At 41.0% G+C, this 18,328-nt stretch overlaps 2 protein-coding genes across 2 annotated transcripts; both read right to left on the reverse strand.

Moving 5' to 3' along the window:
* Positions 1-1,959: 1,959 nt before the first annotated feature.
* Positions 1,960-12,218, reverse strand: tgfb5 (transforming growth factor, beta 5). The gene is made up of 7 exons (XM_072395564.1): positions 10,927-12,218; positions 9,176-9,339; positions 8,644-8,776; positions 8,433-8,543; positions 6,781-6,949; positions 6,252-6,405; positions 1,960-2,383 (listed from the first exon to the last, which is right to left on the reverse strand). The coding sequence occupies exons 1-7, from the start codon at positions 11,282-11,284 to the stop codon at positions 2,225-2,227; spliced, it is 1,248 nt and encodes a 415-aa protein (XP_072251665.1). The 5' UTR covers positions 11,285-12,218; the 3' UTR covers positions 1,960-2,224.
* A 1,932-nt stretch (positions 12,219-14,150) lies between these two features.
* On the reverse strand, positions 14,151-17,141 carry trmt112 (tRNA methyltransferase activator subunit 11-2). Its single transcript, XM_072395565.1, has 4 exons — positions 16,964-17,141; positions 16,501-16,602; positions 16,301-16,393; positions 14,151-14,411 (listed from the first exon to the last, which is right to left on the reverse strand). The coding sequence occupies exons 1-4, from the start codon at positions 17,036-17,038 to the stop codon at positions 14,310-14,312; spliced, it is 372 nt and encodes a 123-aa protein (XP_072251666.1). The 5' UTR covers positions 17,039-17,141; the 3' UTR covers positions 14,151-14,309.
* Between the last annotated feature and the right edge of the window lie 1,187 nt (positions 17,142-18,328).

Raw genomic sequence — 18,328 nt, forward strand, 5'->3', positions numbered from 1 at the left:
AACATGTACATTATATTATCTTTTTTTTATATATATATATATATGTCATGTTATTTTTCCAGTTTTTTTATTTCACTAAGGAGTTTTGGTAGGAGGTTGTGTTTTTTATGAATTATCCCAAGATTTGTTGGTTAATTCTTGACCTCTAAACTATGATAGTGCAAACTATCATAGTAATATATTTAATGTAATATACTGAGTGCAAAACAACTCAATGTAGTGTCTGCTACTTTTACAATGGAGATATAGCTCCACTGCAGGTCAACATAGTACTGTAGCTCGCAGTGAGGATACAAAAATCATGTCCTGTTCAACGTTGGTAATATTGTTGGGAATCTGAGTACGATTTAACCATGTAAAAGCTGTTTACATTCCATAATGATGAAACCTTAAAGGGGATTTTTACGTTATCAAAATACAAACAGATTCTCATACAAATGTGTAGCGAACAAACATATGATAAAAAAATTAATAATTGAACACATTTTCTAAGAAATACCGGCAGAAACATTCTCACCAGGGTGATGGTTTAGACTCATTTTGGTGTTTTAAAAACATATTCAATTAACTCAATTCAAATAGATTCAGATATCTAATAGCTTGAGCAATGTGGACAGAAGTCACCAGAGTATACATCAGTTCTTTAATATACCATGGAAGCTCATTTAGAACAACTGTTGCATAAAGTGTTAACCAGAATAATGTTTGAGGTATCAAGTTACACAACAGCCAGCCAATTCAAAACCAATACATCCTGTGGCCACGGTACAACTCCAGTAATTCATGAAAACCACTGGCTCGCTTAATACATCTATAACTGGTTGTTGTTGTTGTGGCATTCATGTATTTGTCGGTCCTGGACTGCTTCCTGTTCAACTAAAATTTTTATTGTTAACCAGCTTTTCAAACACACACACACAATCACACACACAAGAAACATATACTTTTTAAAAATATCTCACTTCTGGTTGGGGTGCAGAAAGAACATCTGCTGCAGATGTTTTTCATACACAATCACAACAAAACTTACAATGAAAGTTAAGGAATCATTTCTGTGCTATCGTGCATGACCTCACCAGCCACACGCAGACACACACACGCACACACACATAGCACACCCAGTCGCTCTCTGTCTCCCTCTCACACACAAACCACTGGCATACCAGAGAGCCTATATTTAAAATGAGCCCCGGGGATGTTTTTTATTTCCAGCGTTTAGACATTCTATCAAAAGTGGTCAGTGTGGATAGTTGGGTGTAGAGAGACTCTGAGAGAATCAGTGAAGCTGATGGTAAACATAGGTATGACAAAACATAATCACAGTATAGGATGAGCAATGAGTCAACAGCTTTTTACAATAAGATAATGAATGCATATTCAGAAAAACAGCATGAGAGTGTGATTATGGAATGTTTGAGCCAGACCCAAATAGTTACAAATTTGCCCAGGCTGCAAAATACCACCTTCCAAACGTGTAGCTGTTCCAAATACAGCCCTATCATCCCACGTCTCATTTTCAAAGCCTCTCTTTTCTCCCTCTCCCCTCCCACCACAAATCCCAGAACCTCGAGCAACAGAGGGAGAGACAGAGGAGATGAGGAGAGCGTTTAAATCTGGCGTTCCGTGAGTGGTCGGGTCGGTGTCTGGAAACCTTTCACATCCTGTTTACGCCGGACAGATTTCAGCCCGGGACCACAGAGAACTGGCACGGCCCATGCCTGGACACAGCTTCTGCTTCTCCTTTCTATCTGTTCCTCGCCTCCTCTGCCTTCGCATCTGAGTCTGCAAACCTTTCCACACCGCCTCCTTCCAATCAACACTTTCAACCTTAAAGCAAACAGGAGTCACGTCTGGCTCAGTCCACTGCCCACGGCCGCAGGAAAACGACAGAGACTTGATAAAAAGAATCCTTTTTCTGCTGCAGTCAGACCAAATGTAGCCAAATCACACAACACCCTCTTTAGATTTTAATATCCAAGCACAGGTTTAATGGAGCAGTGTGGTCATATTTACAGAGCCCTATATCATCATATGAAAAGTTCCAGAGAATTAAAGAAAAATGATGAAATAGGCTTTCATGACTGTAAAGAATGGGAGCAAAATCCTCTTATTCTGATTCAGATAGCATAAAAAACATCTCAAAGGGTGAAGCTTATTGAACACAGGATCCAATTGAGTGGACCAGTTTGTAGTGTTTGTATTGTTCTCCTCCTCTGGACCTCCTTCAGCGACACTTACAGGATTTGACAACCATATTGGAGAGCTGCTCAACACGTGGTGTGCGCCCTACAAAATACATGATGGTGAGGGGCTCCAGCTCTTGAGGAACACAGCAGGGTGAGGCTGAGGCCTCAGGGTTCAGCTTGTTGTACAGGGGCAGGATCTGGCCAGGGAACAGAGATGAAGATTGTTGTATTAAAGACCCTGAAAATGTGTTTTCTTAACCAGTTACCTTACCATGAGTGATGAGGTCATGTGTGAACATGGTTCTTGGCCAAGTCTGAGCTCTTTTGGTTGTTACACAAGAGAGTTGTGTGGTTGTTTTTCTTGCATTGCCAGGCAACTAAATAATGGTTTGACATTGTGGGGAAATGAGCCTATTCAGAGTTATATAAGAAGATCGATGCCATTCTCACATCTGTACAGTAAAAACGCAACTAAAGCCGGGAGCGGTACAAGAGTCAGTGCTAATGGAAAATCTTTAGACTAATTAAGTTTTCCACATTTTGATATGGTTTATCTTTCCCATCTACAGAGAGTTCTCCTCTCTGACAAAGTAAGGACAGGATTTTGGATTGTTTTGTTAATAACTGAAAGTAAAAAAGTGAAATATCTCATTCAAGTCTTCAAACCCTTCATTTAATACTTGGTTAAAGCCCCTTTGGCAGCAATGCGGGAGTCAATCTTATAAGGAAAGATCCTACAAGGTTGGAATATTTTTCTTCTGGAAGTTTTCTTGGAGGGAACGTTCACAGTCAGTCAGGTTGGATGGGGAGCGTCGCAACACAGCCAGCTTAAGGTCACTCCTGAGACACTTTAGTGGGTTCGGGTCCAGACTCTGGCTGGGTCACATTACGTCTCACACAGTTGTCCTGAAGCCATTCCAGCGCTCTCTTGGCAGTGCACTTCAGCACACTGACTCGCTGAAATATAAAACTTTTCCTCAGCTATACTTATAGATAATGTCCAGTGAAAGTATTTGCCGCAGCTGGACCCAACTCAAGTAGTTCATCATCGCAAGGAGAACTTAAAGGAAGAAGTATGCACCAGAGCGTTGTTAGAGTTGTCTAAGTGAAGGGGCTAAATAGCATATTTATAGTCTTTTATTCTCGATAAAGGATCAAACCATCAGTTTTTTCGTTGTCATTGTAAATAATTGTGCGTAGATTTGATCTATTTTCTTGTTCTGTTGTTTCACTAATTCTTAAAATGTCAGTGAACATCTTTGATAAAATCTGATCCGAGCTCAACAACGCTGTCCCAATGAGACAGAAAACGACTTAAGAATGGCTTTTATTAACTATAGAGACATAAATAATTAGTTTACTGGGGCTTTTAAATAAAGATTTTAGTAAATCAAAGACTGTCAAATAAACTTCAACCAGTGGTACTAAATCCTAAAACCTTCCCACATGTTCACAGGGGTGTCAGAATATATCCGTAATGACGATAAAAGTGACAGTTTCAAATCAATATTGTATTGGTAATCTACAAATGATTATACTGTGATTTTGATCTAAGCCAGTAAATAAAAACGGTATCAAATTCAAATTGTCTTTTGTACAGGTTTTAAAAGTTCCTTTTCTTGTATTTTGAGTGTAATCAAACCAACAACAAAAAAAAAATAAGACCAATTCGTCTGACGGCAGCATATTTTTTCCCAACATTGTTAACACGAATGCTTTTGGCCACAATAATCGTGTGATGAAAATCGGCTATCAGGACAGCCCTACTTCAGTGTATACACCAGAAGCTGTCAAACTCTGTTAAACTAAATAAACTAAACAAGTCACTGCTGCAAACTTCAGTGTCAAATAAATGTGAACATCCAACAAGTCGACATAAGAGTGAAGTTCACGAGGAATGAAAAATCGAAACCAGAAGGTTTTGTAATAGTTTTGAGGGCTACGAGCCAGGCCTTCAGCTGAATGAGACAAACACACTGTGTTGCATAAACCTGTTATTTAACAGGCTTCTGTGAGGTGGCAGCCCTTTTATGACACTGGGGTTGACCAATCTCAGCTAACCGTGGTGTTTAGTCACCACAAACAATGCACTTCAAACTCATTTAAGGGAAAACATAACCCGCTTTTCAAACCGTCGGCGTATTAAAGTCAGGCTGGGAGCTGACTGGAGTCGCTCCAGAGTCAAACCAGAGTCTTTCACCAGAAAGTCTGAGAAGCTATTCAGATTTTTCTGACAATCACAGATGTTTCTGTTTATATAATTTGGCTGCGTCTCCGCACCGAGAAGTCTGTCACTGTTTCCATTGAAATTATTCAGCACATAAAGGTCATGAATCTCCAGAATGGATGAAAAATTAATTTGGAAAAAATAACTAATTTGTCTTCGCTTGGGCCTAACTGTAGAAGGCACTTGACAACCACGTCTCCAATATAGTTGGCTCGCTGCGTAAAATGTGAACAGATGTGAAAGAATGCAATGATTTTCAAATCATTTAAACAAAACATTAAACAGAAAACAGTACAACACACCTGATGTAGGAATCAAGACAGTAAGGAGAGTTGCATGTTCTCGTCTGTGTTGCATCAACTCTTCTTTTAATAACTCTGGATCTGGATTTCAGGTGCTTAACCGTTTGGGAGCTGCCATATCTTTTGTTTCATAAAGAGCCAAAAGTTTTCAGTGGCTGAAAGGTTTGGAACTACAGGCAGGTCAGTTTGGCACCTGGACTCTTCCTACTGAAACATGCTGTTGTAAAATGTGCAGAATGTGGTTTGGCAATGTCTTGCTGAAATAAGCAAGGCTGGCCCAGATAAACATGTCTGAGAAAAAGTATTCTTAAACTGTTGAACTCCTTGTCCAGGCAGGCTATCACAGAGTGATGACTCCCTCCCCATCTCTGCATCTGAAGATGTTCTTTTAGACTCAGATCTGTTATTGACCTGTTTAGTTGTGAGATGTTCCACCAGTTTGATTTTAGCACCATAAATCATTATTATTAAAAGTATTTGTTAACCCTGTCTCACCTGTTCTGAAACATGTTGCTGGCATCAAACTCAAAGTGAGCATATGTTGAATTTTCTTTAAAATGAAAAAAAAACAAAACAATTTCATTTCTCAGTTTCAACAGCTGATATTATCTTTGCTTGTTCAATTTGGGGTTGAAATAATTGACACATTTTTGCACTCTTTATTAACATTTTATAAAGCATCCCAATTTTTCTAAAAACAGGACTGTAAATCCCTCCAAAATACGCCCCCATGTGGCGTTTGTTCATGCAGGCGGAACGACTTCTAATTACATTTGTAAAATAAGCGACCTCTAGTGGTCATGAGAGCAACTGCAAGTGAAGTGAAAAAATGGTATATATGATATTTATGGTTGTGGTGACATTGTAAAAAGAACGCGTTTTAGTCCTGACCATGTTTGTTTTTTTTGTTTTTTTTATTCTAAGCACATAATTTAGATTTTTAACCCTCATCTACTTGGCAGAACCATACCAGGAAGAGACAGTTTTGCCATTACATGTTGTGTTTGCATGTAACCAAGGCAACCAGCAAAACGGAGTTTGTGAAGGTGACCATCCTGTTGTAAACAGAATTGTCTTTTGTGTTGTATTATAGCCCAAAATGTGACCTTTCTCTAACTCTGACCAAGTAATGTTACTGTTTAAATACACCAAGGAAATAGCAGAGCTGTTTTAGCGAAGTGTTGTTAACTGGAGGTAACTCAGAAGTGGAAAAGTTGTGCTTGTTACTGCAACATCCAACTACCCTCCTTCCTCCTCTCAGGGATGTTCTCTGCTTTGATGTCCTAAATGTTCGTTAACAGAAGACGAAATGAATAACTATATAAATCTTTATTAAATATCTTAATCTAACAAACATGACCCCCCCCCCTTTTTTTTTAACAAAAAGCCAAATTTCCTTGATGATATTTGTTGGTTAAACAAAAGAAGCCATTCTTTAAAAAAAAAATAAAAAAAATCAGAATTGGATGCACACCTTGAGCAGCCAGCTCTGGTCATAACGTCATCGGACAGAAATAGATGACCTATGTGACTTACCATGTTGTAGTGGTTGTTGGCACTCCAGAGGTAAGGACAGTTGCCGGCACAGAAGTTGGCGTTGTAACCTTTTGGCTCGTGGATCCACTTCCAGTTGAGGTCACGCCTGAAGTCAATGTAGAGCGAGCGCAGGCAGCAGCCCTGATCGGAGCCACTGAAACACACAAGTACACACACACAAAATACATTTCAGCTCCCGTCCTGCTCTGCGAGGTCTGAGGCAGCAAACCCAAGCTGGGTCATGGGAAAATTACAACAGGTCACCACTGAAGAACCAGCCATCACAAGGTAATGACTATGCAAGTCAGCCAGAGTTTTCCCCAGCAGCGCAAGTGTTTTAAATAAAACTCCGCATGCCTGTTTGCCTGCAGTCTAAACACAGGGTCAGCACTGTTAGTTTTGCCACACAATAGTTTGAAAAGTGGGTCAAATGAAAAAAAAAAAGAAATTACAAAACTACAAATCCTTGAGGAGTGTCAGGGCTGTCAGTCAAGCAAAACCGCACACGAGTGGCTGGGTGGCGGCTTACCGGGAGCAGGTTGTGGTGTCTGTAGCGGCAGCCCTCTTCTTGCGGCTCCTCTTGGCCGGGTTGTCCACTCTGTCACTGGGCAGCAGGGTGAGGATGAGGTGCGGTGTCTTGGTGCTGAAATCTGCCTGGCCGGGCTTTCTCATCTGTCGAAGCCGCTCATCATCCACACCTACAGAGAGCAGAGTGACAGTCATTTGAGATTCTCAACCCCTCAAAAAACAAAAAGATTTTCTCTCTTTATTGGAAAATATCTGATAGTTTATCCTCTTTGGGCTCATAAATGCCATTCAAATAAAATGACTGTGAAAGAAACTAAACGGTTGAACACTTGCGCAAACTGTGACCATGATATTTGAGTACATATTGGTTCATTTTGAAGGTCCAAGAGCCAAAAAAGGTTGACGACTCTTGAGTTAAGACCCTTGAAAAATTTAAAAATCAAAAAAAAGTTAAGACAGCAGAAAAATGTTGTTGTTCACATAGAGTTATAAATACCAACTATGTTTGTGGATGGCTCTGCTTCTAGAGTGCTTTTTATTCTCAGAAGACTTTTTTTTTCCGAGGAGGCAGCAGTACTCATTTATTTTACAACTTTTGAATTTAGCTGAACAGTTAAAGTAGAGAAACCAAATGTGATGCAGATGTTCTCAAAACCAGTAATGTTGGCCTGACAGTTTGTCTGACTTTGTGATTTTTCTGTCTCTTTCTGAGCCACAGCAGCACAAACCCTCCACACAAGCCCATGCTTGTCTTACATCAGTATCACAAATTGCTTTTTTTTTCCCAGAGTGAAAAAAATCCGGACTTGGCTGAGCTGAGTGTAAATCCTAAGAGCGCCATAATTTGAGGGCCTACATGAGGCAACACAGTCTGGTATTTAACAGTATCTCGGTGTGTGGAAGAACAGTTACTTCTTTATTTCTGTACGATAGTGTGCAAGCGATTCATGTTTAATGTTTATTTAAAGGGACAATGCACAAATTGTACCAGATACAGTTAAAAGCTCATTTTCATCTGCTGTTCTAGGTCAAAGCCAAGATCTCAGGTTTAAAAAGTCTAAGAATCTGAAAAGCGTTGATTAAAATGCATTTCCAGTGTATCATTAAAACCAACAACCCAAACATCAACAACACAAAAACTACACTAATGTCCAACTGAGCAATCATCATTCCTGACTCAACTTAGAGACGGCAAATCTGAACTTAACTCTTTCAGTGTGTCACACTATCTGATTCTCACCAGTAAAGAATTCCACCTCCCTTTAATGAGAAACAGTTTTTTCCAAATGTTAAGATTAAGATTTAACATAAAAGTCTCCTCACAAATCACTCTGTAGACTTGTCTCACGGAGGACTCTCCTCTTTATGTTCTCAGTTTGTTTCCTGCAGGATTGTCGCTACAACGGTAACGTCTGACTTCACAGCTGCAGCTCAACAAATCTCTGGCTGTCATGTTTATTCATGTGCTGTGGTTAGCTCAATTGCTAATTTTCACATGCAGCTCCAACACAATTAATGTTGCACACTGAGCAGCCACACACCACCAGCCAGACTTTAAACAAAGAGTCACTGCAGCCCTCAGAAAAGATTAAAATCTTTCTAATGTTCCTATGCTGTGAAACTAGTTGAACAACAAAAATAGCAGCAACCAACCCGCAAACAAGGCTTCCAGCTCCTCGCTCTTGTTGGGAACGATGTTGTTGGTGGATGGGACAAAGGTGCAGCAGGGACAGTGGACGCCCAGTTTGAGGCCGAGATTATTCTCTGGGGTAGAAAGCAGAAGGGAAAGGACACATGTGGGGGTGAACTACAGAAAACTGTGTGGATCATCACGGGCAACTGGTTTGGTGATGCTAAGGCTGACCTGGATCTGACACCCAGTCTTTAATGGTTTCAGTGACGTCCACGGAGATCCAGGCTCCCTTGGCCCTCAGCTGAACGGTGCGGGAGTCAATGTAACGTTGAGTGGAGGTGCTGTCTTCATCTGGCTTCAGTAACTAATGCAACACACACACAGAAGAAGAGTGATGGAGCTGATATTCCCTTGAATGTACTGAGCACATGTATTCTTGTCATTTGATGAATAAAAAATCCAGACTTAGTAATTATCATAACACGCTTTCCTTCTGCTGGCTTTGCAGTAAAGTGCAAAAGTTATCCCTGAAGACAAAACATAAGTAGCTCAATTGGTGAAGATTTAGTGTCAAAAGTTGTGTTAGTCTGACGCCCAAAGGCAGGGGAACTCCTGGGTTAGCTTCTTTTAATCTAAAACCAGACAAATGTGGACTGAAGTGATGTCTCCTCCTCGTTTGTTAAAACTAGAAATGATCAGATTTGGTGGTTCTGCTGAACTCTAAGTGATACAAACCTACACAACTCATCATTCTGGTGGTTACCTGGTAGATCTCCACTCTCTGCTCTGAGGCCCGGGCCTGCGGGTTGGGAGCTCTGAAGATCCTGAACTCAGCTTTGACCAGGGTGCTGTTGGTCAGGTCCACTCCACTGACATCAAAGTGGACGACTCTGTGATAGAGGTTGGGTGCTGATGGTTGCACAGTATCTGAATGAAAAAAATAAAGCATAAAGGATGAGTAATGGTCAAATGACATGGCGTCCTCTTTAGACTGTGCGACTGATGCATTGTCTCTGACATAATTGCTGCTGATTAGTGTCTTCAAACTAAATTACAGGCTTTGGGGAGGACAGTAAATCTATTGGGTGTTATCATTTAATGTATGGCTGATTGATGGGTTTTACTGTACATAAATGCACCTAGACAGTTATACGATTGCATAGTACCCATCACCATCAGTCTTAAATTGCCAAGAAAGGGTGAGTCAACATCCCATCTTGTTTCCTAAATCCAGAGCTGCCTGCTGTCAACCACAGCAGTAAAGCAGCATTTTAGGACTACCTGTAGTTTAAAGTCCCACTGATGGGCAAACTTTACAATAATATATAATTTGTGTAAATACTATAAACAATAAAAAAAATCTGAACTGTAAGCACTGAATCTGACAGCTCTGGATACTTTTTCTTCTATTGAGTCACATGTAATTACTTGCTGTTGTGGCCATCAGTTATTCTGTCTTGAGAAAGTTTTCATTCCTCTTGTGAATGCCAACAACTACATTCTGGTGTATGAACAGAAACATTTGCAGTAAAATGCAGATAAGTCCTTATAGTCTGTATAATATCTAATGACATATACAGTAAATGAATAAAAACTTATTCAAGGAACCAGAATAAGTTTAACTACAGTATAATCTGTTAGAAGAATTCACATCCTGCTAATAAATGCCAAGTATGGTGACTTTAAAATAAAAGTCACAAGATCAGACTCTACAGTAAAGTGATATTTATGCAACACTGTGGCCCCAGTGTAGCTGATATGTAAACAGTCCAGTTCAGGACCTACTTGTAAAGAGTGATGCTGATACAAGATCTGAATATTGCTACTAGAGCTGATGTGGTCAGCACAGGGGGGAGCTGTTGGCTTTTAAGACTCTTTGGTCACTTCTCTTAATTCTAGCTTGACAGGGAGGATTGTTTAAAGGCCAACATTACCAGCTAATTGCTTGTTTTTTTTTTTATTGATTCTTTCAACTCTTCAATATTTAAAGAGTCTTAAATTGAGGGGAAAAAAGAACACTGTGACTATACTTTAACCCCAAACCATTGGGGACCATTGTAAACTGTAACATGCTATCAAAAATCGTCAGCAACCCCTCCTCGGATTGCTCCTCTTGTAATCTTATAAAGTTGTCTCGAACATTAGTTCTCAGGGCTTTCTAGAGATCTTTCTAAGTTAGTCTTTGGACACTGCCTGCTTCTTCACTCACTTTCAGTTGAGTAGGCCTACCTGACCGTTTTTAGAAGAGGAATTAAGTTTTTTGTCATTCAAAAGCCTTTCAACACTGACCTATGAACCACTAAAGCATAAAAAGGTGCCAAACTTGGCCGTTGTTTCTATATATTACAGATCATTTAGTAGCTCTATATTTATACTTATACTATTTTGGCACAATATAAAGAAATGGGGGTAATTCAGTACTTTCGGCTAATTCTTGTCTGAGAACTCTTTTTATAAAGTGACCCCTGGAGGCCCCGGGCCACACCTTGAGAACCTCTGTCTCACAACACTTACTTGAATCGGTGCGGGGGGGCAACATGTCAATCCTCTGCACCTCTTTGGCATAATAGTCCTCCTCACTGCTCTCGCGCTCGCACGCGGACTCGACCAGCCGTGCGCGATCCCTGAGCAGCTCCCGCGTGCTGTTGTAGAGCAGAACGACCTCAGCGGGAACTGAGCCGGATTGCGGGTCCTCGTCGTCATCCGGCGGGCTGCGGATGCGGAGCTTGCTGAGAATTTGTCCGCGGACCGCTTCGATGCGCCGAAACTTCTGCGCCTTCAGGTTGATGGACTCACACGTGTTGATCCCCTCCACCAGCAACAAACCGGAGAGCCGGAGCAGCAGCAGCAGCGCGAGGCAGGGTAGCCACATGGTTCGGCACAAAGTCAGCACGTTGGTGAAGCTGCGTCTCCAAACCAAGCGCAAAGAAAAGTGCGCGCAAAGTGTTTTAAAATGTGAAATTAAGGGTTCAAACCAGCGCCTCTGATGTCCAGTTCTAATCTGTTATGTTGTTCACAACTAATTCATGTGGAAAAAGAAACTTTACACTTCTGCTATGGTAATTTTATGATTTTTTCACACATACGCCTGCGTCTTTTAACACTTGATAGACAACGACGCATTGTCGTTTAGTCTGTAACTACACCAAAGTTACCAAATCTAAAAATGGTTAAAGTAATGGAAAAATAATCCCTAAATCAAATTACGTCCAAAGTCCCCCGAAAAAAAAGCATTGAAGTGATTTGAAATTTTGCTTCAGTTTCAGTCTAGTGCGTTCAAAGCTCTGGTGTTTCCCGGTGCGTGTGCGTAAAGATGAAGATGTGGAACAACAGTCTGACCGAGAAATTAAAGCTTCATCTGTCTCCACTTTCCTTCGTCCATCTCCGCGTAACTGAGCAGCTTTCAGGAGAACAGAGTCATCACAAGAGCTCAGCCCATGTCGCAAATCCTCCAAACAAAAACCTGAGCGGCGCACTTCATCTGGAGCAGGACGTCTCCAGCGCTTTTACCTCCCAAAGACCCATCTGTTGAGCAAAAAACTGGCCCATATCCGCTTCCAGAAAACAAAGTTAGTTTTTTAAAAAGCCGAATAAGGTCCTCCCATTCCCCGATATAGGTAAACAGAAAGCAGCTTGAGCTAAAGCATTGGGGAAAAAAAAAAAAGATTTATGTTGGAAAAACCATGGTGGGCCTGTTTCTGCCCCTCATATAAACATCAAAACATGGAAAAAAAACTCAGACGACATAAAAACACATGACGCAGAAAAACCATATGAAAGAGGTTCCTTGTTTGGTGAATTTTCAAAAAGAAGAAAGTTTACAGAAAACAAACAAACAAAAAAATCCTGTTTTAAATGAGCTTCTGTCTGATGTGTGCTGGGCTGAAAGATCTGCTGAAAACTTTGCTGCCTGATGTGACTGAATCTGCAGATCCTTAGTGAGAAACAGAGCCCCAAACAGACAGTCTCTGAGGGAGTGAAGGAGGGAGGAGGAGGAGGAGGAGGGGGTGGGACGGGATGCCACCGGGGTGAAGGGAGTGTGTGATTATGTAGGCAAAATCCAACCTCCTCTCACCATAAGAGGCACGCACACACAGAGCCACACATTTTGCAATCATTACTCCACAAAAATGCTGCACCGTCCTCTCTCTGCAGGTAAACATCTCCACCAGCCCCACCCTGTTCATTTGCCATGGATGCACCAAACATTTTCAGACACCCACATGAAGTGTGGGTGTCTGAAACATTATTAGGGTGGTTAATGCTATTAGCACAGCTCAGTCTGAAGCAGGTGAGAGGAACTACACTCAGATGCTGCTTTTAGTTTAATATCAACACACAGAGACAGATCATAGTTTTTGTCCTAAACTATGTTCTATGAACCGCTGATATTTACTTATTTGCTGAAACAGGGCGAAGAATACCACATATTCTGCAGCAGGACTGTTGGCTGGCAACAAGTTGAGAGTCCAGAAAGGTTCATGGCATTGCATTCTCAAACCTTTCTTTGTGCTCACTGATAAAACGTCTCTCTTTAGAACCGTTAAGGTTCATGTGGATGCATATTTGTTACCTTTGGACAGTGCCAGTCTGAACTTTTCCAGCCCTTTTGCCAAGTTGATGCGAACGTCAGCTAAAGCTAGCTTTTTTTTTTATTGCACAGATGAGTGGTATCAGTGTTTTTCCAAAGGAGTACTTCCGAAATATACACGTAAAACCTAAATTATTTATGGTAGGGATTTCAGTGCAATTTCCAGGCTTGGCAGCTAAAGGCTGGTCCTGGTTTTATCAGCTCACTCAGAAAAACAGCCCATCCCTTTTTATCTTTAGCTTTTCAAGCTTTCAGTCGAGCTCCTTTCTTTTCTCTCCGTTCCTCTTCAGTCTCATTGTTAATTACAGCTCAGCACATAAGGAGGACTATTAATCTGCCAGGGGTGGCTTTTATTGCTGCTCTGCTGCCATCCCATTATACCGTTATTATAGTTGCGGGTGGAGGCCTGTAATTGCTCTAAGTAGAAGGGAAAGGTAGGAGAGACTCAGGCTGCCTCAAGGCTTCTGGTCAGGCCACCCCCCCCACTTTCATAGTGGGTCCTGGCAAGATTTCTAAAAATGATGAACACCGCTTGCAAACAAACACGCTCCTGTTCCAACTTGACTGCTGCTGCTGCTTCATCTCAGAAGACCAGAAATGATTGGAAAGACATTTCATATATCAATGTGGACCTCACCTTCTTCTGTCAGCGAGTTAAAGACGATCAGACACACTGCGGGGCATCTCAGATCACAGGAACCCGCCCAGGTGGGCTGTTGGGTGTGTGTATGTGTGAGAGAGCTGTAATGTGTGGTTTTATGCGAGAGAGAGAGAGAGAGAGAGAGAAAAAAAAAAAAGACTTCCTCAAAAACAACCTCCAGCCTGCCGGCTTTTTCTAACTCTTTTTCCTCAGAACCAAATATAGACAAGCCACTGCCACGTCATCTGGCCCTGAGAGAGGGTGAGATGGGGTTCAGAGCCTGCCTCTTGGGTGTTGTATTTGAGCATGTCTGTAATATAAGTCAATCCATATTTTCCACAAAAACCTAATGATTTTGGCTGTCACTAAAATCTGGACAGTTTTATTGAGAAAAGAAAAAGCTCAAACAGTTACAAAAATAAATACAGATAAACCACTGGGGGTTACGCTCAGGGAACATTTCCATCTGTTATTCTTCCAATCTTTTCCATCCACTGTTGGCATCAGCCACTTAAAATGTAGTGACTACAATCAACCAAACAGCGTGGCCTATTTTCTCATGGCACCAACTCAAACCAGAGTCCAGCCCCACTCTGAACACACACGCAGTCCCGCCTGCATGGCAGTTTGGGGCGAGGTTGTGTATGAGAACCGCTGAGATGCCGTCTACACCTCGTCTTCATTCAGAAGCATGTTGGGGATTCCTCTGGAGATCGGGAACTCTCGTCCCGATTCAGGGCACTGCAGACAGCCTTCGATCACCTCCACCTGCAACACACGGAGCCGGAGACACAAAAGGAGAGTCACACCACCACTAGAGGTCACCACAGAGCAGAACAGACTTTGGATAAGTACACGAACGTCACTGTAAGCTACAGCAACTAAGTTTTAGACCTGGAACTGTGTATGGAGACAAGATTTCAGACTGTTTCCATCAGACTGTGGATCTCTCAGCAGGTGCACTGCCCTCTAAACTCTGCGATTTGCTACTGGCTCAGCTGGAGTGTTGCCAGCTTTGTGGCGACCTACATCCCAGTCGGTCTATTTATAACGTTCCAGTATAAGAGGAGCAGTTGGTTTTGCTCGCTTTATGCTCTTAATGCTACTGCATCGTGGATTTGTGATTATACACCTGCCCTAAAAATCCTGAGCTGGAAAGTCAATGAAAAACTAACAGTCCAATTCCACAATTCACTAAAACACAGTTCTCTGACTTTAAACATCATTTAAGCAACTCAAACACACAAGAACTTGTTTCCATTCAAATCTCTCTGAATTTGCTTCACTCAAACTATAAAAATTTCTTCTTCCATCCTCCATTTAAAGTGTCAAACATGTTTGCAAGAGAGAAAATTGTCCAAATGTGAGACTTGTATCATAAAGTTCTGGTTTAATCAACCTGTCAACATCATTTGTTGACTCCATCACTTTGGTTAAAGCTAGCTTAGTACCAGGACCCACAGCTTATTTTTTGACTATCTGCTCCTGGCTGCAACAACAATAAAACTGTCCACTCCTGCAAGACCCGTTGAATCCCTAACCAGAAAAACCCAACGCAGTCCTGCAGACTGAATGGATCAACATCTGATTTCTGCCACTTCTTCTTGCAAGAAGCAATAGTGGACTGAAATTATCTCCTGACACCATCCGATGTCGGAAAAAAGTACTAATTTAATGATTAATGATGAGTGAGGTTGACACTTGAATAGGAGCCAGAGATGTTTTGTAGCCAGCCTCTAGTGGCTGTGATTGGTATTGCATTTAGAGGCGCTTCCTTTTGGCTTTTGTCAAACACACAAACGGAATGTTTGATTAGAATAAAATAAAACTTTAGTTCAGTGTTTGAGTTTCAGTTTACACTCACTTTCTCACTGATGCTCTTCTCTTTCAGTCATTTTCCTCCTTGGCGACAAGGTCAGTCCACTAAGACTGTCAAAATGATAGGAAACCTCACTTTGGACAACACAAATTAAAATGTCTGCATTTTGGGGGCAAATCCATGCAAACAAAACTTTCAAGGAAAGTCTTTAAAGATGAGGATGTGATAGCGTCATATTGAACGTTTGTTGAGATGTTCGACAACCAGGAATATGCACCGAGTTCTTAGTCAACATGCTTTTGTCCATGCAGTGTTGACACCGGCTTAGAATGAGGTTTAAAATAGTCATAGTTTATTTTTTGGAATAGAAACATGTCGCTGAGTACAAACAGCACATCTGAATGTCATTTTGATAATATACATAAATGGATTTGCACTAAAAGGGTTCTTAACAAGAGCATCTAAGACTTCATACTTAACTCAAAGTCTAAATTAAAAAAAAAAAAAAAATCCTGGATCCTGTTCTGGATCCATTGCTTTTTTAAAATAACCCTGCAAACAAACAGGCAAACCATCTGAGTCAACTGCATATCCTCCCTGCTGGAAATAATTCTCCTAAAGAGCAGAAAACTCTGCTGCGATCCACGGGTGAAACGAGAACGAGAGAACAAAAGCACCAGAGGCACTCTGGTGTAGTGGGAAAAAAAAGGAGAAACATATCTAAAACAGCTCAAAAATACTCTTTGTTACCCTGAGGACTATTCCCAAACATTAGCTTATAGTTTTTAGCTGCAGAAGACACACATTCCACAAAGCCCTATGACTGTGAGATTTTTACCTCCAACAGCACTCGGTGCACCTTCTTCAGGAAGTCTTCGTTCTTCTCGTAATCAGGCACCAGCTCACCCGGCAGGTCCTGTCGATGACCCAACTGCGAAGAGGAAAATAAAAAGAGAGAGAGGGTAACATTAGTTCTGTGCAGCTGTACATTTTTTAATGTTAGGGGGAAAAAAAAGGGTGTGATGATGTCTTACTCACATTCTCTGCAGCCTGGACCAGAGGACCCCATTCCAGTTTGGGGATCATCCGGCAGACAAACTGCGGGTTAAAGTCCACCTCATTCACCTTCACCTCGGTGGCCTGCAGAAGCACAACATGGTAGCGTGAACATTCAGAGTTCCTACACCAACTGCAGCTGTCCAACAGAATGGAGTTTAAAAGCTCACATGAAATCAACATGTAGTTTACAGCACATTAATCATTATGTTTAATTCCAGGTCCAGTGTGGTGTCACATTTACAGTATGTATGTAGAAACAAAGAACAGGTTAACATTCTAACCATATTTAGTGCTGATCGGAGGCTTAAAAATAAAATGTCTGGCGTGACGGTAACGTTGCTCTGTACATAATTTCCTTCACAAACACAAACCCAAACCACGGGAGATCAAAACTACATGACGGTTCTGCATCGGCGTTAGCCTCAATGCTAACACCGTTTACCTTGATGAGCAGCGGGTAACCCTTGGTAACACCCTTCACGTGAGACGTCAGCATGTTGTGCGTGAGCAGCTTCATGTTTGAAACAGACACTGAAAAGTTAAAGATGACGGCCACTGGTTTAACGAGACAGTCTATTATCAACAGGTAAATCACGTTGAAGCGTTTACATGTGGACCGGAAGTACCACTGGTGCTCTGCTTAAAACATCCCCGAGTATCACATACCACACCACTGTTGGTTCCTATAGTCTGAGACTTAATTTAAAAAAAAATTAAATCGTTTCTTTAGAGTTTAGATTAAAACCTTAAAGTGAAAAAACAATAAAAATCACAATAAAAGAGCGGCCTTTTTTTTTTACCACGTGCTTCTGTAAAGTTAAAAAACTCAAACCACAACAAAGGGAACTGTTCTCATCTGCAAAAGACACTGTTCCCAGAACACTCGTTTTGTTGAGAGAACAAGTAAATTGTTTTGTATTGCAAGAGAAGATTTTTAAAAAAAATCTATTTTATCTATCTACATCAGGAGCACATTGTCAGCAGTGGAGCAGCTGGTCTAAGTTGAACATGTTAGATGTCAGACAGTTACACCCAACATTCAACCTTAGACTGAAACACAGAAGTGGGAGTTAATAAATCTCTGTTATTTGCTTACTATAGAGAGACTTCCTGTCTGATGACTGCGTCATGCAAGACTACATGTTTATATCTTGATTTAGTATTCAGTTATGGACACAGTTATGACAGCAATCTTGAAAACTCAGCCTCTCTTTTTCAAGTTCTACATAATTATTCTCTGATTTTAGAATTTTTTTTTGTTTTCAGGTAAATTGATCTCATCATGATTTCTGGATATTGTCATAAAAAAGGCATCTTAATATTATAAATAAATCCAATTGTGGACTCGAGATAACATCATTATGCTAGATAAATAGCAGTTGTGGCCATTTTCAGGTGATGTATACGACAATGGCTGATCTTGGGGAACACACCTGCTGGACCAGGTTTACTGTGTTATTGAGGACCACTGAGATGAGATTACCATCAAATTGTATTAAAAAGACGGTGAGAGGAAATTTCAGAGAAAAAAAACAACCCTCAACAGCATTTCTTAACTTAAAGAACACAATAACTCTTGAACTTCACTGTTATTACAGCTTTCCTGCTTGGAATGAAAACTAGCAAATTTACAGAAAGTGAGCCAAATTGAATGAACTACATCCTCCTTAAGAGATAAACTCACAGGATATATATATAATAAAGTATACGAAGTTCTTAAAAGAAACAAAAAACGATCACGTTTCAGTAACATCATCAAAGTTGTTTCATCACAGCTGTCTGGGCACAGAAGGTCAAATCAGTCCAC

The sequence above is a fragment of the Leuresthes tenuis genome, unplaced genomic scaffold, assembly GCF_036924035.1.
Source record: "Leuresthes tenuis unplaced genomic scaffold, fLeuTen1.0.hap1 SCAF_11, whole genome shotgun sequence".
Classification (NCBI taxonomy): domain Eukaryota; kingdom Metazoa; phylum Chordata; class Actinopteri; order Atheriniformes; family Atherinopsidae; genus Leuresthes; species Leuresthes tenuis.

Excerpts from the sequence above, each read along its gene's own strand:
- tgfb5 (XM_072395564.1), bottom strand. The coding sequence starts at position 11,284 with ATGTGGCTACCCTGCCTCGCGCTGCTGCTGCTGCTCCGGCTCTCCGGT. Across the intron at positions 8,777-9,175 it reads AGAGAGTGGAGATCTACCAG|TTACTGAAGCCAGATGAAGA; the intron begins GTAACCACCAGA and ends GTGTTGCATTAG. Across the intron at positions 2,384-6,251 it reads CCAACAACCACTACAACATG|ATCCTGCCCCTGTACAACAA; the intron begins GTAAGTCACATA and ends TTCCCTGGCCAG.
- trmt112 (XM_072395565.1), bottom strand. The coding sequence starts at position 17,038 with ATGAAGCTGCTCACGCACAACATGCTGACGTCTCACGTGAAGGGTGTT. Across the intron at positions 16,603-16,963 it reads GTTACCCGCTGCTCATCAAG|GCCACCGAGGTGAAGGTGAA; the intron begins GTAAACGGTGTT and ends GTGCTTCTGCAG. Across the intron at positions 16,394-16,500 it reads TGGTCCAGGCTGCAGAGAAT|TTGGGTCATCGACAGGACCT; the intron begins GTGAGTAAGACA and ends TCCTCTTCGCAG.